The 24936-nt window shown below is 40.1% G+C and overlaps 2 protein-coding genes across 3 annotated transcripts in view; both read left to right on the top strand.

Annotated features, from left to right (window-relative positions):
• The first annotated feature begins 992 nt into the window (after positions 1-992).
• Positions 993-2361, top strand: LOC101485766 (myeloid-associated differentiation marker). The gene has a single exon (XM_004538828.5). It carries the CDS (start codon positions 1274-1276, stop codon positions 2147-2149), a length of 876 nt encoding a protein of 291 aa, XP_004538885.2. The 5' UTR covers positions 993-1273; the 3' UTR covers positions 2150-2361.
• A 603-nt stretch (positions 2362-2964) lies between these two features.
• Positions 2965-24936, top strand: part of LOC101486057 (testis-expressed protein 2) — a 33266-nt gene continuing 11294 nt past the window's right edge. Inside the window, exons 1-7 of one of the 2 annotated variants that reach the window (XM_076885225.1) lie at positions 2965-3165; positions 3626-3717; positions 20958-22482; positions 23026-23226; positions 23404-23731; positions 23837-24075; positions 24419-24583. In XM_076885225.1, the coding sequence (XP_076741340.1) occupies positions 20971-22482; positions 23026-23226; positions 23404-23731; positions 23837-24075; positions 24419-24583 (2445 nt within the window). In that variant the 5' untranslated portion in view covers positions 2965-3165; positions 3626-3717; positions 20958-20970. The remainder of the gene's footprint in view (positions 3166-3625; positions 3718-20957; positions 22483-23025; positions 23227-23403; positions 23732-23836; positions 24076-24418; positions 24584-24936) is intronic. The other variant, XM_004538829.6, reaches the window with a different exon arrangement.

The following is a 24936-nucleotide window of genomic DNA, read 5'->3' as shown; positions in this document are numbered from 1 at the left end:
GTGGGTTTTTACAGTAACATCTTGTAAAAAGAGATTTTTTAAAAAGGAACTTCTGAAACTTATCTTTGAAACTGAGACAAGCCTTGGTCTTAGATCTGGGTTCTTGTTAAGCTATATACAGATGTGTTCAAAACCCTGATACACGCATCACAGCCATTACCTCAGCTGCTTATCAGATGTGTCTTTAGCTTTCTGTCAAAGTTTTTGCCTTGAGACTGCGGTAACTGGGGAAATGGTGTATACAGCATCTATATATAACACAAACAGGACATGTGGCAAAACACAGAGGCAAAGAGACTGGTTATTTCCACAGAGATTATCTTGTGCTTGTATAAATACATGTACACACGGGAACACTTTTATATCTTCCCTGTGAAAACATGCATGCAGATAATTATGCACTGTAAATAGATTCTACATCGTAAATCTATTTACAGTGTATGCTAGACAAAGTCACACCCATGGATGCAATCAAGCAGTAAAATGTTTACAGCTTTCTTCTAGCTCTCAACACAACTTATTTCCAAATGTTACAAAAAAGTGAGGGGTGGGGGTGGTAGTGGCAGGGGGGTAACAGATGCTCTTTACAATATCAGCCTATTCTCCCCTGAGAGTACAGCAGGGCACACCCACAAACAGATCCACCAAGCAACTCTAAATGATCTGCAGCACTCCGCAGATCAGTGAATATTGTCCTAAAACAAATGCACGACATACATCTTCAAACAATAAAAAAAAACCCCGCTCTATCTTATTACTGCTACTTCAGAAGAAAAAAAAGGAACAACGCTTCATGAGAACTGAAGGTAGGAGGAAGATTGCTCTGTTTGCATTTGCTTTTTATTGTGGCCATTTGCACCTACCTCCACTGAGACTGAAAGTGCACGGCTGCAACCTCAAAAAGGAAGTAGGCGAGGTCTATTTTGACACCAACCGTGCTTCGAAATATATTCCAAGAGGTGCTGTTTTGAAGTTTCATTTTACACATATTTAGGTGCTGGAGAACGGAAGGAAGACACTGAAATAATTTCAAGATTTATTAGGTTTTTTTGTATTATTATGATCTTGTTGAGTTAACTGCTTCCATGGACACTACTGGACTATTCTCCAAAACCCTGATTAAACGGATATTTGTGGATTTATACAAGCTGGCTGAACTTTTGAACTACAAGATATAAAAAAAATAAACCTTGAGGAACTGAGACTGAGGTATTGTTCAAGACGCCTAAATATACTGCTGGATGCTAGATCGCTCAGAGTGCACGGTGTGACAATGCCTGTGATTGTACTAGAGGCCAGAGACTTCACCAGTCCCCTTTTCCTGGTGCGCACATTGGAAGTCCTAACAACCTGCACAGCATTCAGTCTTGTGGCCTCTGTGGAACATAGTAACACAACTTGGAACAGAACCTTTAGGATCTTCTGTATGTTCATCTGGTGCTTCTTCTTCACCATTACCCTGCTCATCCACATCCTGAGCATCATCCAGTTTCACAGTCTTATCCGAGTATCCTGGAAGAACCTAACTATGACGGTGGCAGTGTTGGGGGCACTGATGACTTTCAGTACATCTGTGATTTTCCCTTGGATGGTGATGGATCATAAGGGGGAACTACCACGTCCTGTGGCGGCTGCAGTGGCCTCAGGTCTCACCTTCCTGGCCTACACCTCAGAGTCAATTGTGCTCCGCACCCAAGCGCACGAGCAAAGAGGCTACATGAGCACCATGCCGGGTCTCCTCAAGATCATCCAGCTATGGGGGGGCTGTATGATCATACCTCTGGTTGTGGAGATGGTCCATGAACTCCTTAATGGAGTAGCATGGCAGCTATCGGTCTCTGGTGTGTCATATGGTGTCTGCATCCTCATGTCTCTAATTACACTGGTGGTTATAGTAGGTGACTTTGCTGGGCGATGTCTTCTGCCTTTTGACAGATTTTTGGCTGGCTTCTCCCTAATTGGAGTACTGCTCTACATGTTGGCCACAGTGATTTGTTTTACCAAGATACTGCAGCTGAATGAAAACAAAAACGCCATAACACAACAGCTGGTTATTATGGAAACCGTTATATCCAGTATTACACTATTAGCTTACACAGTGGATCTCGCTTTCTCCATCAAACTGTTGTGTGACAGGGGTCGTATGTGAAGGTCCTCATATATTGTGTGAAAAGTGTTCTGAAGGGTGTAATATGGGGAAAATAACATGTTGAATGTATGATAACTATAATTAACTTCCTAAACAGTTACTCATGATGCTTAACAAATCAAACTGTAAATTAGTTATTCAGAATAAAGAGTCTAAAAAAGAAAATTAACCCAAAGGCATTCAGACTAATAATAAAATTGTTTCCAATGTAACTGATACATGAAAGACTAATTATTTTCTTTTTATTACATACCTTAACACAACCTGCAGTACCATCAGTTTAATGGGGCCAGTTGCCAGTTACTAACACTAGATGGCAACACGACATTAGCAGTACCACTATTTAAATCACAGGAGGGAACTTTTAACTGTACATTACACTCAATGTTTATTTTTCAGCAGGTGTCAGCTGCGCCTTTTTGTGAAGATAAAAACTGCTGTAAATAACATCCTTCTGTAATGCATTTAGCTCTTAAATACTAATTAGATGTGACTGTTATTCACACACTTTTTAACTGATTAGCCTGCACACAAGCAAAATAAAAGATGGATTTGCTTTCTTTTTCTTTTATGATAATCTACAAAAGGAGTTTATTTTAATTTAGTAAATTTTGTGTCCCCAAGATAAGCCAGAAAAAAAACTGTACACTAGTGTTCCCGACTTATTTACATTTTACACTGTTTACCTTACACATCTGCCTCACCAGCTCAGGCCTGCAAAGCAGCTCTGTCAAAACATCGATTGGCTATCCCAAACCGCATTGCAATGGAGTTATCCGACTGCTCGGTTTCGATTACTCTGGCCTCCCGTGACTCCAGCGTTTTTTTCCCATTCTTCTTTAAGGAACTAAGTGCAGTTTAGTCGTTGTCAACAGGGTGAGGTAGAAGACGGGTCGAAATAAGTTGGTACGTGGAACTGAATACACACACATTACTGTGCGTGAATCTTTGGAGCCCGTTTGGAAGTTTTGCTTTTTTCGTGTGTGTCCAGGCGAACATGGAGACTCCCACAAACGGTAAGCTATCATTACGAAACACATTTTTCCAGTTTGGTGAAATAAGCTCGTCTAAAAACAGACTTGGGAACAAATTCGGGATTCAGTTTTAAACAGGAAAACTATTCTTTTCCGTCCACTCATTGTTTATGGTTTGATATTAAGTCATGTTTGGGCTAATGGCAGTGAAAATAAGTGTTAGTTAATGCTGTCGTGTTTCACTGGTCCGTGTAAGATCATAATTAATATTATGACCACGTTAGTACCCATATTAGTCCATATAGCACCTCCCAGTATCATCCTCATGCTAACTCCTACTGTCAAAGCCTATATTTTGCCATATGGTTATATTCCATCCACAAATGGCTACCAGCTAAACGCTGAGCTACGAAGAACACACTCCCTTTATATTTTAGGTCTCTGTGTTTATATTTTTTACAGCCATAATTATCTTTGGCCCTTTAATTCTTGTGTTTCTCAGAAGCCCCATGAGCACCATGGACATGTGATACTTGACTCTGCTCTAGGCAGATGCAAGTCCCAGGCTGGATTGAATGGCACTGAGGATACAAGGTAAGCACTTAGCCAGTAAATTTGGACTGATTATTGATCGGTTTCCTGAGCTACAAATGACCTCAGTGGGGCCAAAGTCTAGATGGAAAGAGGAAAGCTTAAGAGAGAGTGCGTGTGGAGGATAGGAAGGACAAACATAGCTCTGAGTGGTGAAGAACTGTGTAGTACTACAGAACAGCTGGCATTCACAGAATAGGGATCAGATAAAACCTCTGAGTTAGAAGCAGGCCTCAGGTATTGGTGACCTGAAGATAAAGTGGAAACGTGTGTTTGTCTTACCACATAGGATTAAAGTGCCGGGATTCCCAGCTTTGTCATTCACAAAACTGAACATGTTGTCACAAAACCAGATGATTGGTAGCACCGTGGTCCTTAAAAGCCTTGCACAAGCATGGAGTCTTATATTCAAACATACAAATAAAAGAGATGAGCCCAAGGCTCCCTTCTGAAGCTCTGACTTTAAATTTACATTTCAGCAAATGCTTTTAAACGCAGATAGTTAAAGTTGAGTTTTACCATTTTTCTTGGGTTTTATTTTGTTTGGTTTGATTTATTTATTTATTTATTTTTGTTTTGCACATACTGACTTAAGGTTATATTTAAAAATAATTTCTTAGACTTGCAGTGCATCTTTTCTTCTCATTTAACTGGTTTACTCATCACCATAGACACTACAGTGGGGCAAAAAAGTATTTAGTCAGCCACTGATTGTGCAAGTTCCCCCACTTAAAATGATGACAGAGGTCAGTAATTTGCACCAGAGGTACACTTCAACTGTGAGAGACAGAATGTGAAAAAAAAAAATCCATGAATTCACATGGTAGGATTTGTAAAGAATTTATTCGTAAATTAGGGTGGAAAATAAGTATTTGGTCACCTCAAACAAGGAAAATCTCTGGCTCTCACAGACCTGTAACGTCTTCTGTAAGAAGCTTTTCTGTCCCCCACTCGTTACCTGTATGAATGGCACCTGTTTGAACTCATCATCTGTATAAAAGACACCTGTCCACAGCCTCAAACAGTCAGACTCCAAACTCCGCCATGGCCAAGACCAAAGAGCTTTCGAAGGACACCAGGAAAAGTATTGTAGACCTGCACCAGACTGGGAAGAGTGAATCTACAATAGGCAAGCAGCTTGGTGTGAAAAAATCAACTGTGGGAGCAATCATCAGAAAATGGAAGACATACAAGACCACTGATAATCTCCCTCGATCTGGGGCTCCACGCGAGATCTCATCCCGTGGGGTCAAAATGATCATGAGAACGGTGAGCAAAGATCCCAGAACCACACGGGGGGACCTGGTGAATGACCTGCAGAGAGCTGGGACCAAAGTAACAAAGGTCACCATCAGTAACACACTACAACGGCAGGGAATCAAATCCCGCAGTGCCAGACGTGTTCCGCTGCTGAAGCCAGTGCATGTCCAGGCCCGTCTGAAGTTTGCCAGAGAGCACATGGATGATACAGCAGAGGATTGGGAGAATGTCATGTGGTCAGATGAAACCAAAGTAGAACTTTGTGGTATAAACTCAACTCGTCGTGTTTGGAGGAAGAAGAATACTGAGTTGCATCCCAAGAACACCATACCTACTGTGAAGCATGGGGGTGGAAACATCATGCTATGGGGCTGTTTTTCTGCCAAGGGGACAGGACGACTGATCCGTGTTAAGGACAGAATGAATGGGGCCATGTATCGTGAGATTTTGAGCCAAAACCTCCTTCCATCAGTGAGAACTTTGAAGATGAAACGAGGCTGGGTCTTCCAACATGACAATGATCCAAAACACACCGCCCGGGCAACAAAGGAGTGGCTCCGTAAGAAGCATTTGAAAGTCCTGGAGTGGCCTAGCCAGTCTCCAGACCTCAACCCCATAGAAAATCTGTGGCGGGAGTTGAAAGTCCGTGTTGCTCGGCGACAGCCCCAAAACATCACTGCTCTCGAGAAGATCTGCATGGAGGAATGGGCCAAAATACCAGCTACTGTGTGTGCAAACCTGGTAAAGACCTATAGTAAACGTTTGACCTCTGTTATTGCCAACAAAGGTTATGTTACAAAGTATTGAGTTGTATTTTTGTTATTGACCAAATACTTATTTTCCACCCTGATTTACGAATAAACTCTTTACAAATCCTACCATGTGGATTCATGGATTTTTTTTTTTTTTTCACATTCTGTCTCTCACAGTTGAAGTGTACCTCTGGTGCAAATTACTGACCTCTGTCATCATTTTAGGTGGGGGAACTTGCACAATCGGTGGCTGACTAAATACTTTTTTGCCCCACTGTATATAAAAACGTATGTAGCTCATCGTTATGTCACTCCTTGGTTAGCCTCAATATGACCATTTTCTTGCCTTGATTTTAGCGTTTTGACAAGGCGAGGTGGCTCAGGTTCAGAAACTGAGTGATACCACAGTAACTTCCCAGTCACATGGTAAAGTAGACAAAAAGGCTGTAAACTTCTGTTCAAATTAACTACTTTATGCAACCTGAAGAGTGCAAAAATGCATTGACTTCACTTTTTAGACAAGAAACTTACTTCCATCTTTTGTATAAAGTCTATGCTCCTCTCAGTGGTCTCTATAGGTTATATTGAACAATACTACTTTTGTCAAGTAGCCATTGCTCATACTAAAAGAAACACTAGTGCTGCATAGTGTTATAAGGAATAAGAATTCACTTGTTGTCATCCAAACCGCTTCATGGAGCTTATTGTTTTGGTGCTCAAGAAGCTTCAAGTCATGTAGTCATTATTTTTAGATGACTAAAGCTGCTGCTTCGTGAAATTCTATTCAAAGCAATACCCACAGGCTGTGGTAAAAGCCCGCACACCAGAACACGTTTCTTTTCCTTTAAACACATGTTCAGTTTCAGGTTTAATGCAAGTAATCCAATAATGCTATCTTCTTTAGGCTTCCACTTCTTTAAACTTGCATTGTTCTCTTTTGCAGGTTGTTCCTTAACTGCCACATTGTCTCATAGTAGATCTTAAATAAAGCGTAGCAGTTAGCTGTGTTGTTGAGCCAGTTATTCACGGTAATTCACAGAGGAATTTGACTTTAAGATTTGCATGAGGCTGTTCTAAAAGAGCTCGAGTAATGCAGCCAGACTCCTGCTGACTTCAGTTAAGCCTGTTTCAAGGTGGCAAAAAAAGTGAACGTTATGGTCTCTCTTCCTGGTCGGGTATTTAGGCATTTATGCAAATCAGTTAACTCTGTAGTCGTAATGTTTATGTTGATTTTTGTGGTCATGTTATAATGTTCATATGTCTGTATAAGAAAGTGAACCCATTCTAGATGTAGCTAAAGAATAAGATAGATGTAAAACATTTTGGTTTTAACACACGAAAAGTTTGGTCTGATGTAGGCTGTCATTCTCAGAAATGTTTTTTATTGTATTTGTTTCTGGTAAGGATATATGTAACGGATATGGTCGTGTCTGAATCAGAATTAATATAGGGGTTTTTTTCTGATTAAATTAATTTCAGTTAATTTTCAAAATTGGTATTTCTAATTTCATTTTAGTTTTTTTTATTAGAAAATTTTATGTAATTGAAGCTTTTTTATTTTATTGGTAGTTGGTATGGGATGTACTTGTATGATTTAAGAAGAATTTCAGAATGTAAGTATTATAAAGTATTTTGTCAAGGCAGTCAGTTAGGTCATTCATGCTTATGTTCTCAATAAATATGTGCATCAAAGCCTCTTAATGCTTTATGTAAAAGATTAAAACTAAAGACATTTTTTCTTTATTTTCATTCATTTTGTGACTACAGATTAATTGTTTGGTTACTTTTCATCTCTCTAAACTCTATTTTTTGTTTCTTTTCACTCTGCCTTTTAGTTTTAGTTTAATTTTAGCTAAATTTAATAACTCAAAAAGTTTATTCGGTTCATCTGAACGTAGCGTTTCCTGTGGGGGAAACATCTGGCTACTCGTCCAAGTGACTTCTTCAATAAATCACTTGGATGAGTGAATTACTGAATAAGTAATAACGGTGGCCTGAATAGCAGACATGTCGAACGTAAACCTGAGAGAAGCATCCAGAGCCACAACCTGTGGCGTTTTGTTTTTTGTTTGTTTTTGAAGCCTACATGGTATGAAGTAAGGTACTTTGTATCCTAAGCCTGATTTGGCATATGTCAGCAAACACATTAAAAGCCACTCAGACCTCGGCGGCACAGACAGCACCTGTAGGAAGAATTCATGCTGAAAGTGCTGAAACTAAAGGACAGGATGTGGTTGAAAGGATGCAGAGAGAAAGGTGTCATTTTGGCAACCAAAGGAGAAGTAAAAGCTGCCGTAACACCTGTGAGCGACAGAACGAGGCTTAGGGTTTGAGTGTGTCTGCAGCATATCTAAATGATTTGGATCACGTTTTCATTTCCTGTCTCAGAAAGCATGTCACAAATAAAACTGCCGAATGAAAGCCGTTCAAAATGGAAGCCTTTTCCACATGTATGCCCAAACAGAATTCTGTACCGACTGGTAAAACACACACCAACTAGTTTGTGTTGTGGATGTTTTACTTTCCGAGCCAAACATGTTCTGATGCTGTTGTAATGCAGTAGAACAGGTAGTGGCTGTGTGTCTTTATCACCTCCTTAGTGTTGCTCCTCTAATAGAGTTTGACTTATTCATTTTTCACTGTGAGACAAAGAGCATGTGCTGCTCATATGTACCTGCACCCTGGTGACTCGACACCTGTTCATAGCTTTGAGACACTTTCTTGTCTTCCAGGTTCTCAGCAGACCAAATCTATTTTTCGATCATCAGGAATATTTGTTTTTTTATTTTTCTTACATCAGATTTTTCTTCAGCTGAGATGTAGACACACTTAGTTTTATTAAAAAAAAAAAAAATTAAAAGGTAAAAAGAAGCAGACACTCTCTGAATGAAATGAAATAAACTTTTAGGAAGAAAAAAAGCTTTTTTTGGCAGAAAGGTAAGCAAACCTTATCATTTTTTGTTTTGGTTTTCTGTGTTTGGCTTGTGATTGATTTTTCTTCATACATGTTTATGTCATGGCCCTCACCAGAATTAAAAATAATTTATGTATCATACACAAAATAACTACCCCGATGTGCTCCAAGACAGCTGCCAAGTGGCAGGAAGTTTATTGGTGGCATTTGTATCTACAAAGCCTTGAAGAAGACAGATGATTTGGACTTAACATGACAAAATATTGACATGAAATTATTGTACTTAGGCTACGTGGGCCAGTTTTACACAGGGTACACTCTCTCATTGTGATTTACAGCTTGCTCAGTTAAACAATGAGTGAGTGAAGGCCTCTGTTAAAGGAAACCAGTGTTTCTCCATGAACCGTGGCCCAGATTTGTAATAGTTTGTAATCTTTACAACAATGTAAAAGGCAATAAGCCGAGCCCATTGTCACATGTGAGTGTGCTGTTACAGGCAACTTATTTTTTTTTCTGTTATCAGATCAATTTCCAAGGCTTTGTTGAGCTTAAAGAATTCCAGATAGGGGTGTGATTTGTTGATTTTTATACAAGTCCATTGAGACTTCAGTAGATAAGAGTGATCAGTAGTTTCCATGGCAGGGCAACCATACTGTATGACAGAGTATTAGGGCCACATTAACATAAACATAAAGTTGATTATTTTGGGAACAAAGTCAAAACTTTGAGATTCAAAGTTAAAGAAAAGTCAAAATATTATTCTGGGGAAAAAAGGTTGAAATGGGGAGTGTGGAGATTACCGTTGTTGTTTCAAGACAAAATGCCACATTTGCAATACCCCCTGCAAAATGCCTTGTTTTGACGAGTTAGTGAAACATGATTGGCCGTCTTGTGATGCAACATACACCCTCTTTATTGTATGAGGGTTTAACCACTGATAACCTTGCATCTGTGCACTGCCAGCCATTTCATTTTGTACGAATCCACTCCTCTGAGTTTGTGAGTGGGTTTTTTTTTTTTGTTTGTTTTTTATTTATTTTTTGTTGTTTGTTTTTTGACCAGACTCGGCTTTCTGCATCATGTGTTCAACATCCACATACTCATCACCACAATGAATTAGAATTACAAATTTAATCTCAAAAATATGACTTGATTCTTGAAGTGATCGATAATAGTTTTTTCTTAATGTAGCCCTAATACTTTACAAAAAAAAAGATAAACTAGCTCTTTCCTGTAGTAAAGCCAGGAACCTTTTGTAAGCTCCGTCATCTTTGATGCAGGTGCCAGCAGACGCCTTAAACAGGAATAATGGCCATTACTGGGACATCAGGAGAATGTGTCACACTATCAGCCATCTGTGATTTCAGGCTCTGCCTCACTTGTGCTCTGCTTGCACAGTACTGAACACTCAGTTCACTGTTGCCATCATAATAATCACCTCTGTTACCAGAGGAGAGAGACACGGGCAAGGTAGGGGGCGGGGAGGTGTTTAAATATAGCTTTTCTAAAAATATTTCTCTCTTGGAACTGAGGCAAATTCACAAAGCTGCAGGCAACAGATTGTATGAAAGCAAAAATCAGAGAGATTTCTGAGAATCTGTGAATTTATTTACAGTTTTAATGTCAGCCCAGAGGAGCAGCACAGCTTCATAAGATTAAAGCCACTCCTTTGCAGTTTCAAGCAGTCATTTGCTATTTCAGTCTCCAATGAGCTTCTCTCACAGTTTCACAATGTGGTCTTTTGTCATCACAGTTTGGCTGGGACCTGCTTTGCCTAATTCCTATTGCTTTGAACAGCACTGAAAAATATACGATTACAGCATTCCCGGCTTTTGCTAAAGTTTTTATTTCTGTTCACTGTGCAAGTGGGCAACAATTAAAGTGTCTGCTCAGAGGGAAAATGTTCTTCTTTTTTACCACATTATTTTACATTTTCTATTAATTGCATCAAATGTTGGAAATCATTTAAAATCATCAGTGTTTTATTGATTAAATGTGCAGCTGTGCAATCTGTAATACTTGTGAAGTGGCTTCTCAGCAACGTTTGATGTCTCACGTGGGCCTCAGAAGCTCACTGTTATGGAACTGCATTGAGTAGCATGAAATGTCATTACTGCAGACAGATTAGCTGCCTTTTACAGTTGTGGTGGATGGAATCAGAAGCAGGAAAAACCCACAGTCCCAGTTTACAGATGGGGGGGGGACTCCTCAGGGATGCTTTTTAAGCTTTAAAATGATCTTAAACTCTGAGAAATGATCAGTTTTTCAGTCATAATTTGACAAAATTTATTAAAATATTATGTTGACATTTGACAAGAGTTTGTGCTGAATCCTGAGGAGACCTATGCCATTATTACTTAATCAGTTTTCTCAGAAACTAAGCACTAGGTCAGGGCCTTATGAAAAGAGTCCTTTGCCTTAATGGCATTTGCACAAAACATGATGTGGTTTTCTTCTTCAGCAATAAAACGGTAATCCTCCTACTCTAATAAGTGTCTCGCTTTTTACAGGAAGAACTGCCTGTGTGACTCGCTGCTTCAGGGCTATTGCTTAGTAGCTAAAAAAGGTTAAGAGCAGCAAAAGCTTTAAAACTACTTAAAGTGCTGTAGGTCACAAATGTTGTTTAGTTTATTCTGAAAGAATAAAAGGTGACATGTCTCCTGGGAGTTGGGGCTGTAGTTGAACGAGTCTCTGTGACTGGAGCAGAGAGGCGGATCTGTTACCGTTTTGTCACCGCTGCTGCCAAGAAGCTCATTCAAAAAATAATGAGGGCTTGTTGATGAGCTTAAGCAGTTAAGTGAGGAGTGCATTATTTAGCAGGAACAACTGGCAGGGTTTGAAATGCATAGGAGCAAGTATAAATTGGATTTGAAGTGCTTTGTTTGTGAATCATGAGAATAGTGATTTGTCTGGGTAGATGTGGTTGTGTAACGCCGGGGTCACTGTGCTCTGAAAACCTGCTGTTGGCCTTGTTCTTTGCCTTTCTCTCTGTTTGTTGCTGAAAACAGGCTTTTTTTTCTTTCTTTTTTTTAACTTCCTAGTCTCGATAGACGGAACGTCACATGCTCTTCATGAGTCTTCGTGCTCTTTCACTCTATTGATCCATAACACCAAACTATTGCGTGCCAACTGTCATAAAAATGCCTGCATATTTGCAAAGAAAGATGGGAAAATGTAAGCTAGTTGTACTTTCTGTAGTTATAAAAGGTTGTTACTCACATATTAAAAGCTTGGCAGTCTTGTGTGCACAGCTTAACTGATATATATTGACGCTATATACTGAAGTTTTATTATACCGTCGTTATAAAGCTTAGACCTTTGGAGCATTTGATTCTACCTGCTTAAAAATATAATCGTAAAACAAACTGTTTAAATGGGACCCTTTTATTAGCCAGTCTAAACCTGACGTCCTGTGGAGCTGGTGTGCAGGATAAGTTAACATTAAATGTGCACTGCTTAGCAATACTGCCTCAGAAAAAAAGGTTTAGGCTTCAAACATTGTTCTTCCTGTACATGTGTGGTTTCTACAGATTTGCATGTTGGGTTAATGGTGAAATGACTAAAGCCCTTAATGTGCACACAAATTCTGTGTGAATGGGTCACTTAGAGGTGCTATGTAAATTCCCAAGTGTCTGATGGAATATATAAATAACCAAATTAAAACTGTAGTTAATATACTTTTAATTTGGGGATCAGAAACTTGCCTCTTCAGTTTCATCATGCATTATGATTGCACACTGCATGAGTAGTAATCACAACCACAGTCATACTAACCTTTATAGTGTTTATGGTATATATTTTCAAAGCATGGCACTTACTCTCTGATAAAGTGGCATCAGAAACTTTGCACCTGGAAGGAGTTTAGCAGAGGGTGAAATCAGATATAATTTATGGACGTCATATTTCACACACTACTGATTTCTCGGTTTTAATCAGGGCCAATGAGTGAGGCTCGTTCACCTTTCCGACTGTAGCATTAGAATTTAAAGGAGCCTCGCTCATCACCAGTTTTACAGCAGTGACGAGTGAGGCCTGAGCAGAATATGATCACGGTTGGTAGTTTGTGTTTATCCCGACTGTGCAGGATAAAAGAGCACACTGACCTTCAGATATCAATGGCATAATCGTATTTTCTCATTGCTTTATGCTGGTTGTGTGATTTCAGTGGCTTTAGCTGGCCGAGGAGTGCTCGGAGAGGGCTGGTACCTGCAGTGATACCAGTGCCTAACATTTCAGTCCGTGCCTGTCGCACCAGTTCCTCAACATTCTTCAGAACAGTTTCTGTTTTGTTGGGCTGCTATTGTTTGTCTCCAGCACTTGGAATGACTCCATGTTGATGTTTAGAGAAAGATTTTTGCTATTTGTGTTGTTATTCCCATGCCCCACTTTTGTGCTTTGGAAACAAAGATGGCCTCATTTTAGAGAAATAACTTTTGTAAAAGCCCATATTAAACAAGCCAATGTTTTGAAACAAAAAGGTGTTTGTGGAAACCAAGAGCTCAGGCTTTAGAGTGCTCCAAACGCACCATTTTAAAGACTTATTGGTTTGTTTTTACTCTCAAATCTGTATGATGTCAGTGACAGCACATGTCCCTGATTAGTGCATCTCAGGTAGACGTGCACAGAAACCCCACCCACCCACTGTTCGAGATGCTTTGCTGAATAAAGTTGGACTAGTGTCCAGCAGCCTCACCTCTGTCAGTGCGCCCCAGGGCAGGTGTGGCTACAATGTAGCTTGCCATCACCAGTGTGTGAATGTGTGTGTGAATGGGTGAATGACTGAATGTAGTGTAAAGCGTTTTGGGGTCCTTAGGGACTAAGTAAAGCGCTATACAAATGCAGGTTATATTCAAATGCAGGTTATATTCAAATGCAGGCCCTCCTGATCCTCCCACACCAATGTGATAGTATGTGCTTCTGTGAATATTTAGGCGTCCTTTAAGAGTCCGAATTATGTCAATTTTGTCATTGAAAGTTAAACCTAAAGCCCAGTGTGGATACCCATGTAACCTTCAGCTTGTTGACACGACCGCACAGTCACAGATAAGAACAGTCTGTGGTTTCTGCAGCTGTCCTTTTCTGTGTCAGAAATTGAGTAAAATCTCAGCCTATCACTCAAATATTCATACAAAATGAAGAAATGTATTTCTTATACATTACAATCAAGCTGATCATTGGACCCCAACCTCTTTTAAAGCAGTCACTCTAAAAGTGACACTGAACCATGTAACAGGTTTCTTCAACTGAAACATTTTGGATTGTAACGTCGCTGATCACTAATGAGTTTCCAGGACAGAGCGGCGAGGTAGACTTTTTGCCTTTTTCTTTCATCGCCTTAAGTTTTAAACTTTTGATATGTCAATGTGGATTTGCTGGGCTACTGTTTTATATATGCTAATGCAATGTTATAAATTTGGCATGTTTTTCTTTTCTCTTGAATTTATAATGATCCTTCAGTATTTGTTACTTGTACTATTTTAACTGGTGTGTGGCTTCTGCTTTTTTTTTTTTTTTTTTTTACCCCTGACCCATAAAAGGTTCACGGAGTGTTGATAACACTCTGCCAAGTGGGCGGGCAGCCTGAAAACCAAGGTTTGTGAATGGGAGAGCTCGAGAATGAAGTGACTTAGGACTTTCAAATCGACGCCATAGCTGCGTCTGCTAAAAATATCAGACTAGTTCAAATCTCAGAGACGTCAAGGTCGGAGGTCAAGTTTCCATAAAATCTTTTGAATGCGATAAAGAAGAAGGAAGTCACTTAGGATTTTGTAATTGAAACCTTTGGTCAGGGATGGGGAACTCCAGGCCTCAAGGGCCAGTGTCCTGCAGGTTTTAGATATCACCCTGGGTCAGCATCGAATGATGAGTCAAATGATTGGTTCATTACCAGGCCTCTGGGGAACTTCAAGACATGTTGAGGAGGTAATTTAGCCATTTACATCAGCTGTGCTGGATCAAGCACACATCTAAAACTTGCAGAACACCAGCCCTTGAGGCCTAGGGGTACCACTTGCTTTTTTTTTTTTTTTTTTTTTTTTTAGTGCCATCTATGAGTTATATACCATGCCAGATGTGTTGGGGCTGGTATTTGATTCTGTCTGATTTTGTGTTTATTGAAGGCTGATGAAGATTAAACTGATTTTTCTACATATTGGTCTAAGAAACATGAGGTATGATCTTAGCAGAAGACACGGTGCCTCAGTAGTTTTCTATTGTTATACTCACACTGCAATATTCCGAAAGCTTTTGTTTTAACTTGAGCCACATCAGTGCCATATTGCTCTGTTTGATGTGTGCTCTTCTGCTTTGTCTGTGGAATTATGTACAAAATCAGGGCACAAGAATCAGAACCGTAAAGGCAAGTTATTGAGCAGACTTACACCTTCACATATTGCTGTGGTGAGAGAAGGCTTATAGAGGTACAGGGAGCCATTCTCTAGAAATGAGTTGAGTCATTTCTCCCACTTCAACATTAGTTTTTATTATCTGCCACAAAAAATTAGGCATAAAATGTTGTGTGCAGCTATTAGATGTCTGTACCCATTACTTATTGTTTCTGCAATGTTGACATTAGTGTTTATGGGGTGTGACACTTTCCTTAGCCGTGAGTGTCGGCACTGGGAAAGCTATTAACTCTGCAAATAAACAGCTGGATTTAAAGCGGGACTGCTTCTAATCCCTTCCCTGGCAACTTGAAAGTGTTCTGGGATTTCATTATGCCTCCTACTGGTGTGTTTTGCCGTTGTAGTTTCATCTCCATCCCTTAGCAAGCGTCATCTTAATGCTGCTGATTATCTGAAACAGTGGAGCATGACATTTGAGATTCTCTGAGGGGGTTGGCTTGTGGTGCTGTTCTGGCAGAGAGCATCAAGCACGGTGACTTGCAAAAATACTCTTGTAGTGAAGTTACTGAGCTGCAATCAGTGGAAATGCTGTTAGCCCAATTTAAGATTATTTTAGGCTCAAATGCTCAGAAAAATCATTTTCGGTCTTGTTTTTTTTCTCATATACCATAGAGGCAATTTACTTAATCAATGTAAATTGAACATTTAATTATAACTCAGTTACAAATTAGTGGTTTTGAGAAAAGTGAACAGGTGACCATGTCTTGGGAAAACATTGTATGAGAAAATGATGTCCATCACGTGCCGGATCATACTGATCATCGGGGGGAAGAAAACATGAGGGTCACGGGTGTTTCCACCGTATTTTGGGTGTCAGGCACATAATTAAAGAAGTGACTGAAAAATGAAAAAAGGGAACTTTAGGTCAAAATTCAAAACCTAGTCACTCATGCACAAGTCATTCCTTGATGGTTTGTTGTTTGCTAAATATTTATTTATTCACACTGGAAAAATAGGGTGAAGGTGACGTTGCAACAAACACAAACACCCTGCAGTGTGTAGAAGTGAGAACAATAATCAGATTTTGTGCAGCACACTAAAGCTACAGAATTCTGTATACTTGTACATTCTACTAGTCAGTTTTATTAATTTATTATTTTTGTGCTGTAATGTTTTAGTGGCTATCTCTCTGTACATGTCATTAAACATTGTTTAGTTTTGTAAGAAGTGTAGAGCTGATCAAGAGACATTGCACACTTGTAGGACTGCCCTAAAGCGTATCCTGCTTTATTGTTCTTGTGGATCCTAATAGTCACTATAATGTAACGTCAGAGTGTTCACAGTAAGACTTAAAACTAGCAGCTGAGATCATAAACTCATAAAGCGAGGTAACAGACACACACACACAGAGTTAAGGCACTTGAAGACCCATAAGCCAGTGTTTTCCACTGTGTTGGTATCCACTGTGACCTTTAAACAGTGGGTGTTTGGCATTAAAAAGGTTTTATACTTTCTTTCCTTCTGTTTTGGCTGATCTTTATTTGGAATAATCACACTTCACAAGATTATAATACGTATATATCGGTTGAAATATAATTTTTGTTCCCCGAGTGCCAAGTATGACTTCTTTTGTTCTGGATTCACCTGGGTAATACTTTACGTTGGACAGTCTTTTTCTTTCTGGAAACCCAGAAGTTAGTGTATTAAATTATTAGCTGTAAAATAAATTCTAAAGCTGATAAAACCACAGTCTTGTGAGTATAACAAATTAGCAAATCGAACTGTGAATGTGTTGTAAGAAAGAGGTGAAGTAAGTGACACATGACATGTACCAGGGAGGCGTTTCTCCACTTCCTTACAGTCACATTAGCAGTTCCAGACATGCTGATGAAGCGTGATTTGAAGTTTTTGGTGAGGTCATGTTGGAGGCGGTCCTGTGCTTGGACACACTGAGTCATGCTACTATGATAACTGTCCCCATTAAGAGAACTAAAGTTCCTCAAGCATGATGGCGTATACATAATGTGGAAAGGCATATTCTCGCTTTTATAGCCCTCATGTTGGATCATTGATGAATTAGTTATGCCATTTAACCCCAAAAAAGAAGAAGAAAGATTTTATGGCACCAATTTTTTTTTTTTTCATCATGTGACTGCATTTACTGCTTCACTTGGGGACTTCCCACATTTATTATTTTGACATTGTGAAAGTTCTGGTTGTGAACTTTCATTGAACTCAGTGGTCAGAAGTCAGGTAGTCTGATAGCAGCCCTCAGAGTTTTAACTGCGCTTGTTTATATTCCCTTATAAAATATATTCATTCACCATAATTTCACTTTCTTCATCTTATTGTCCACACTGTATCATTTAGGTCTGCCTGACACATCACCTATTCAGGTGTCTTTATTTCCCTCAGTTCACCAGTCAGTTTAATGTTAGTTCATGATAGAATAAACACAGCAGTTATTCACATCTTTTTGTCCATTTTCACAAAAACTGTATAAAAACAGTAGTTGTTTATACACTTTTTAATGGTTAACTGATTTGTGATAATAGTTTCTGATGAATCTTAAACAATGCATTAAAGGAATTATGCTTACTATTGTAGAGTGTAGGCTTATCTTTATTAAGCTCCTTGTTGCAGCATCCAAATAAATAAGAAAAATGACACTAATAGTTAAGATTATGACAAGGATTATAAACTACAGTCAGTTGCCTCTCAGTATTATAGTCAGTACTGTGTGACATTTTTACATAAATAAGGATACAAATCTTATTTTTATTGTATGTATTTTTGTGTCTGTTTTCATGTTGGCGTGGTTTATTTTACTTTATTGGTACAGATTTTTGTATGGTATTATATGAATGAAGCTACAGCACAGGAACTAAGGTGACGTCATTTTTCTCCAGTTCATTTTAACAACACTAAACAAGCAATGCTATGAATAGCCATTCAGTGCATGCAATAGCTCTGTGGAGCTTTTCTCCTTGCCAGTGTATGCTTGCTTTACAAAGAAGTGAACTGTGAACATGTCCTTAATGAGTGCAAAACATGAGGGTTAATGAGGCTGGCTTGCTTCACTGATTAGCTTTATCAGCATCAGTGGCATTATTCATTCTTCTCTGTCCACCAAGTCTGGACATTGGCTCAAGGAAAAACTCTGGAGACGCAAGACAAACAGGAATCTCCATGGTTTGTGTGTACAGATACAGCCTCTGATGGACAGGCCAATCATAAATATGTAAATATACAGCACATGCCCACTTTTTTTTTTCTTTTTTCTTTTTTTTTGAGCTGTTTGTTTGTTGCATTTCCATAGTGCTCAATTAGGAGATAGAACCAGCTTTCAAATCTGACCCAAACAAGTACATAGTTACCCACTATCAATAATCCTAATGTGTTGCTGGCAAAAACTTCCAGGTCCTTAGAGTCTTGTATGGTAAAATGAAATTCATGTCCAGCTGGCAGTCCACTGAAATGGCCTCATTGTGTTGCTGCTGACTGAAGGCTGTCTAACTGGGGGCAGAGGTGGCTGGCAGACTGCCTGACTGGGTAACAAGCTCACTCGTGACCCATGTGACAATGAGTGGTCAAGTTGAGTCTGTAAATGAGTGAGCCAACATTCATTCCACCTCTGTCATCCAGACAAAGCACAAGGACGCCAGTGCCAAATGTCAACAGGATATTACCATAATTCTGTTTTGACTACCAGAGGATGTAAGCAAAGAGCCAGCAGTTAGACTGACAAGTCACTGTATCAACTTTTAATCATTAGTTACAGTGTTAGTAATTGCAAATTGTGTGTCAGTGTTGTCATTTGACTTTTATCATAAGCCACATACAAAGTGTTGAATAGCAACAAGGAAGTGTGTTGGTAATAAAAATTAAAAAAAAAAGCATCTCTACAGTGGATTCTTTTTACTGTAACAACCTTGTTTTATGTTACACTAGGCCTAAATCCATAAGTTCTGACATATGGAAACCTGAAAATTGATCCATGACTTCGATAAAGCTGCCATCCTGAAACTTCCAAGGACAAATACAGTTAAACTGGTAATTTCCCTTGGTAGGCTATTTGGTAGCAAGGCAATACAATGCTGCAGTTGCATATACTTATTTGTTTTTGTTCAGTTTATTCCAATCATGTATTCGGAAGGTCATTTTAGGAAAAAAAAAGAAATTCTATATAAAATCCAGCAAAGTAAGCTCCAATATCGTTTCACTTATTCTTATTCGGTTACATATCAAAACACTGTTTCAACACCAGCTGTCCTTTGATGAACACGACCCTCCTCCACTGAGTTTCCACCTTCTTTGAGAGCTTTTGACCATATGCCACATTGCAGCATCTTGGGTTCAAGTCTGATCCACTGCCCTTTGCTATGTGTCTTCCCCTTCTCTCCCCACTTTCCTGTCTATTTTCACTGCTCTCTCTGTCCAGTACAGGCAAAACTGCGAGGATCTCAGGGCTGAATTGGTGGTAGTGGTAATTTGGTCATCCAGATATGAAGTCTCGGTATAGACCCTTGTTTCATTTACTCTCATAAATTAGCCATTTTGACTCCTCTGCCTTCAAACGAGCTTTCTTCTTATTGGTTAGCCCTTACAAACGGAGGGTTAGAACAGTCGATGGGTGGAGACCAAACCTGTAAGTCTACAAAAGTCAAATTCGGGATATTAGGGATAGGATATCATGCAGGTTTAAAAGTAGGGAAGAAAAGACTCTGAAGCATAAACCTTTTGTCCAAAAGGATTACTTGTACATACCCTGACTTCAGTATTTGAAACTGTTTGATATGAGCAACCACCAATACAATGGTACATATGAAAATAAGAAAAAGCCAAATAGGGTCAATTTGAAGTCCTGTGTTATGGCTCTCTTCCACAGCATGCCTTTTATTCTGTCTTCCTTCTCTCTCCCAACCGGTCACAGCAGATGGCCCCGCCCCTCCCTGAGCCTGATTCGGCCGGAGGTTTCGTCCTGTTAAAAGGGAGTTTCTCCTTCCCACTGTCGCCTAAGTGCTTGCTCATAGGGGATCATTTGATTGTTAGGTTTTTCTCTGCATGTATTATTGTAGTGTCTACCTTACAATATAAAGTGCCTTGAGGCGACTGTTGTTGTGATTTGGCGCTGCATTAATAAAATTGAATATTTCATTAAAAATGTCAGTCATGTTACATATACTGTTTGGAAAAGCTTCTTCAGTCTATCAGACTTTGGCAGTGATTACTTCTAAGGATGCTCCTTGATTTTTGCTGAGTCATTTGCTAAGTATTTGAAAGAAGTGTTAGTGGTAGCAGGTAATGCGTCAGACGTCGGGTTCTAATCCCTAAATGTGTTTTGGTGGTAATTTAAGATGCCTGATTGCCTCTTAAGTCTGACATAACAAAACTGATTGAGCCGTAAAAAACCTTTTCTTTCTTTCCTTTTTCTTTGAGCACCCACACAGTAATAGATATAGACGCACATTTTCTATATCTATGCTTCCGATGCTGATCGCAAGAAGCTTGATCAGGACTGACTGGTTGTTCACATAGTCTCCCGGCTCTTAGTCCCCATCTGTGCTGGTGTTCAGACTGCTCAGTGGGATTTGCTGATGCACTGACAAGGAAGTGCTCCCTTACTGACTTCCTACTGTGGAATAATACCCCCTATGTTTGTGCATGTCCTTTTAAATAGCTTTTGCATGGATTTGAAGATTTGTATTGTCATATTGCATATCTTTAAAATGGTCATCTCATGCAGACAGCTCTGACTGTAAGCATGGATTCTCCACCCACCCACTTTTTAAGCCTTCTGTTTTTGAGTTTAAGTGTCAATCAAATTAAAGAAGCTGTGCTTAAAGAAAGAAGAGCTAAAACAGCTTGATACTTAATGAGCGTTTGTATCAAGACAGTCTTTGCTGATTTATCTGTTTAATGGACTGACCGTTCCTGCTGTAGTGTAGTGAAATCTCTCTACCTTCTTTTCAGTGGGAGTATTGAGATGACCAGCCGGCATCCTGGCCATGGAGAGAGTACTCACTCCACGGATAAACAGCCACCTGCCTTCACACCCAGGCTCCATGTCCAGCGGCCTCTGTCAAAGGAGAACATTGCCATCCACTTCTCAGCCCTTGGGAAGGAGGAAGAGGAGGAGGAAGAAGAGCTATACTGTACAACTGTCTCCACTCCCTCAGCTGCCATGTATGACTCAGATATCGTGACAGCCTTAGAAGCAAGTGAGGAGATGTTTGATGGGGTGCCATCAGGCTCTGCAGCTGGAGCTGGTGTTATTCCTGAAACATCCAGACTTTCTTCCCCTTCAAGACATCACACTATCAATTCTACCACTCAGACTCTGTCCTCAGCCTCAACTTCAAACTCCTCTCCTACAAAATCTTTGAGCTTTCCCTCCAGTGACAAACCTTTTCTAAGCCTAGCGAAGTCCATCTCCTCTGATGCCGAGTCACGTGATGGGGTTTCCTCTATTCCCGCACCATCACTAAGGCACACGCATCTCATGAAGACTCTCGTTAAATCTTTGTCTTCAGACACATCCCAGGATTTGTCCTCTTCGTCAGCATCCTACCGTCTTCCAGAATCCCGCCTTAACCTGCAACTCTTTAAGCAATTTGCTCAGTCCCGGTTATCATCTGCTGCCATGTCATCAGCTAGTGATTCTAAAACTGCCCCCTCCTCACCGTTGACATCACCAGATAACCGCAGCTTCTTCAAAGTCTCAGAAGTGGAGGCACGAATCGAAGACACCAAGCGTCGTCTATCGGAGGCAATTTCTGAACCGCTTCAGCTGTTGAGTAAGATCATGGATGAAAAGAGTGGCAACTTAGTTGGAAGCAGCATTTACCGGCCCAAGGTACTTTCTGCCAGTGCCACAGAACTGTCAAGTCTTGGTTCTATCAATGGTCCAATGGAGACTAACAATAATTACTGCATTAAGGAGGAAGAAGGAACTGAATGGGAGGGTGAAAGCCCGAGCAGACAGGCCTCTGCTTCAGCAGAATCCCCGCTGAGCACTGCCTTTGCCACTAAAAGTCCCAGCAAATCATCTTTGCTTTACATGTCTGCTCTAGCAAAGCAGGCAGAAGAGGACTATTGCATTCTGTCCAATGAGGAATTTGAGACTTTTACAGACACAGAAGGTGAAAGTGTTGATAAAACTGATAATACTGGAACCGGTAGTCTAACTAAAGTGCCACTAAGTGGTAGTACTGAACCCTGCAGCGAGGATGAATCTGAATATATTGAGCCCCTACCTAGTGTTCCATACTATACTCTCATCATCCTTACTCTACTCCTCTATGGGTGTTTTATATTGCCTCTGCCTAGTTATATTGGAGGAGTGCTGCTTGGGATTGAGCTGGGATTCCTTTTAGCCATTGGTTTTGTGTGGCTGGCAGGACCAAAACGTTCTGGAGGGAACAACATGGGACCTAGACGGCATGGAAAGCTGCTCAATGTGACCAAGTTGGACATTAAGGAACCAGATATCTACAAGGTCAGTGAAACGCTTTTAACAGAGAGGAGCCAACATGGCTTGTTTCAGACAAACTTCAAATCACATAATCTACATTTATCAACACATTTTCTTTCCTTCAGGAAAGATTTGTACATAGTTACAACAGCTGTGCGATTTAAAATCTTTTTTTTTTCTTCTCAACAACAAAGCAAAAAAGCAGCAAATAAACGTAGAGAAGGATCCTAGGAGAACTATATCCAGATCAATTTAAAAGCCTTTGAATACAACAAGCCTTTTGTACTTTCAGTTGGTGGTTAGAACACATGGTTCATGGAGATACTTGGGTGACCTTTTCAATCACTGTAGAAATATGTTACATAAGTGTAGAGTTTACTCCATTTTCCAGGTACAGTGATTGATTTTGTCTCTGTGTTTGTGGCTCTTCCAAAAAGGTTTTTCTTGTTTGAATTCTGGAAAGAATATACAGTGTGTGAGGATAGCAATAGCTTTTCTAGTAAAACTATTTTGCAACACATTCCTTAAACATAATCAACTCCACGTAAAATCAGTATATCTTTGCAGGGTTGGATGAATGAGATACAGAACTACGACCCAGAGACGTATCATGCCACACTGACGCAGTCCGTCTTTGTCCGATTGGAGGGATCCATCATTCGACTGTCTAAACCCAACCACAACATCGCCCGCCGTGCCTCGCACAATGAACCAAAACCTGATGTTAACTACATCAGTCAGAAGATTTATGATCTTACATACAGCAAAGTAAGTAGTTACATGCATACATTAGAACAGAATTTATACATTCTTCCAGCTTAACTTTTTTTTTAATGTATCATAAGTCTTTTATAAATTTTGAAATTGTTACCAAAAGAAATTTAAAGAAGTTAAACTTTTCAGTTTGGCTATTATCTTTTTTTGTTAACCAAACTCTTCCCTCAGGTGTATCTCGTGCCTCAGGGTCTCGCCAGGAAGCGAGTCTGGAACAAAAAATACCCTATCTGCATTGAACTTGGCAGGCAGGATGACTTCATGTCAAAGGCAGAAGGTGAAAGAATGGAGGCCAGTGAGGGCACACGGGAGCGAGGAGAGGGAACGGGGGCATTCCAAGAGCGGAGATCATCATCATCATCATCTTCTTCCATTCTGACACTCTACCTATTTGGAAGGACTGGCAGGGATAAGGAGGAGTGGTTCCAGCGGTTTCTGTCAGCCTCTAAGCTAAAGGTGGGCTTGAAGAAAAGTTCCAGTGTTGTAGGACTTAAGAAGGGTGAGTAAGGGCTAAAAGGGCCAGAAGTCATTTATTCTTACAATATAGTTATGCTCTTATAGCAGGAATTCATCAACTCTTTGTTACTTTTGCTGTGACCCACAGCTTTGAGCTGTCACAGTCGCAACAGCAGCCGCAGCAGTCTGGATGAAGCCCTGACATCTCAGACCAAGTCAAAAGACTCATCAGTCTCTTCCACAACAGTGGGCAGTGCCAAAACCAAGCCTCTGCTGGACTACAGTGTCTACATGGGTTCCTTAATGCCTAAAGAGTCTGCAGTCAGCCCTACAGCTGCCAGCCCTGTTCTTCAGAGTCCACAGAGCAGCCCTGGAGCTGATAAGAAGGTAGCACATACTCATTTCACATCCATACTCGTAACACATTTCTCTCTAATTTCCTTTTTGAGGTGTTGTCTCATTTGCGGTGTAACCTCGTTGGACTAAACAGTGACTATACGCAATAAAAAGATCATTCTGTGACATATAATAATACATTTTACATTTGCACATATCCTTGCAACATTGTACCCATAGGAATTCCCCTTTGAGATCAATAAAGTTATTTGTATTCCTAATAAGAGGGGCACAATATGTTGTGTTGTTTGGGGATTGGGTGATATTTTGGAATCCCTTTTGGGATAAAAGGTTTATGTGGTGTTTACAGTAACTCATCTGCTCTGTCTTTAAGCTTCAGAGCACCACATCGGCTCAGGTGCAGCCCGACGGAGAAGAGGACGATTCGGTTGCCTGGGTGAATGCCACTGTAGGCCGGCTCTTCTGGGACTTCCTGACTGAGCCCTATTGGATTGAACAGGTCTCCAAGAAGATTCAGATGAAGCTCAGCAAAATACGGGTGTGTGGAACAAAGCACATAACCTTTTCCCTTTAGGACCGAGACAGGCATACAAGAGAAAAAGGAGTCATGATCAGCTTCCTGTTGATAACAGGTGTCTGGCCACACACAGAGAAGAGACAAACAAACTCTAAATGTCAGTGTGTGTGTGTGTGTGTGTGGTGCAGTGCAGAAGCTCCATACCGGGTTTACAAGGAGAGGGAGAGAGAAAGAGGCACTGCATCATTTATTCTATCCCTTAACCAGCATTTTGCACATGTAGACTTTATTGGGCAGGCCTCCTCGGTATATTTTGCGAGTCATGTTTTTGTTTTGTATTTTTATTTTTTTTTTCAAACCCTCCCCGCCTCCAA

This window comes from Maylandia zebra, linkage group LG6, assembly GCF_041146795.1.
Source record: "Maylandia zebra isolate NMK-2024a linkage group LG6, Mzebra_GT3a, whole genome shotgun sequence".
Taxonomy (NCBI): domain Eukaryota; kingdom Metazoa; phylum Chordata; class Actinopteri; order Cichliformes; family Cichlidae; genus Maylandia; species Maylandia zebra.
The sequence above is the reverse complement of the archived record's forward strand: the minus strand, read 5'-3'. Positions and strand labels throughout refer to the sequence as shown.

Excerpts from the sequence above, each read along its gene's own strand:
- LOC101485766 (XM_004538828.5), top strand. The coding sequence starts at position 1,274 with ATGCCTGTGATTGTACTAGAGGCCAGAGACTTCACCAGTCCCCTTTTC.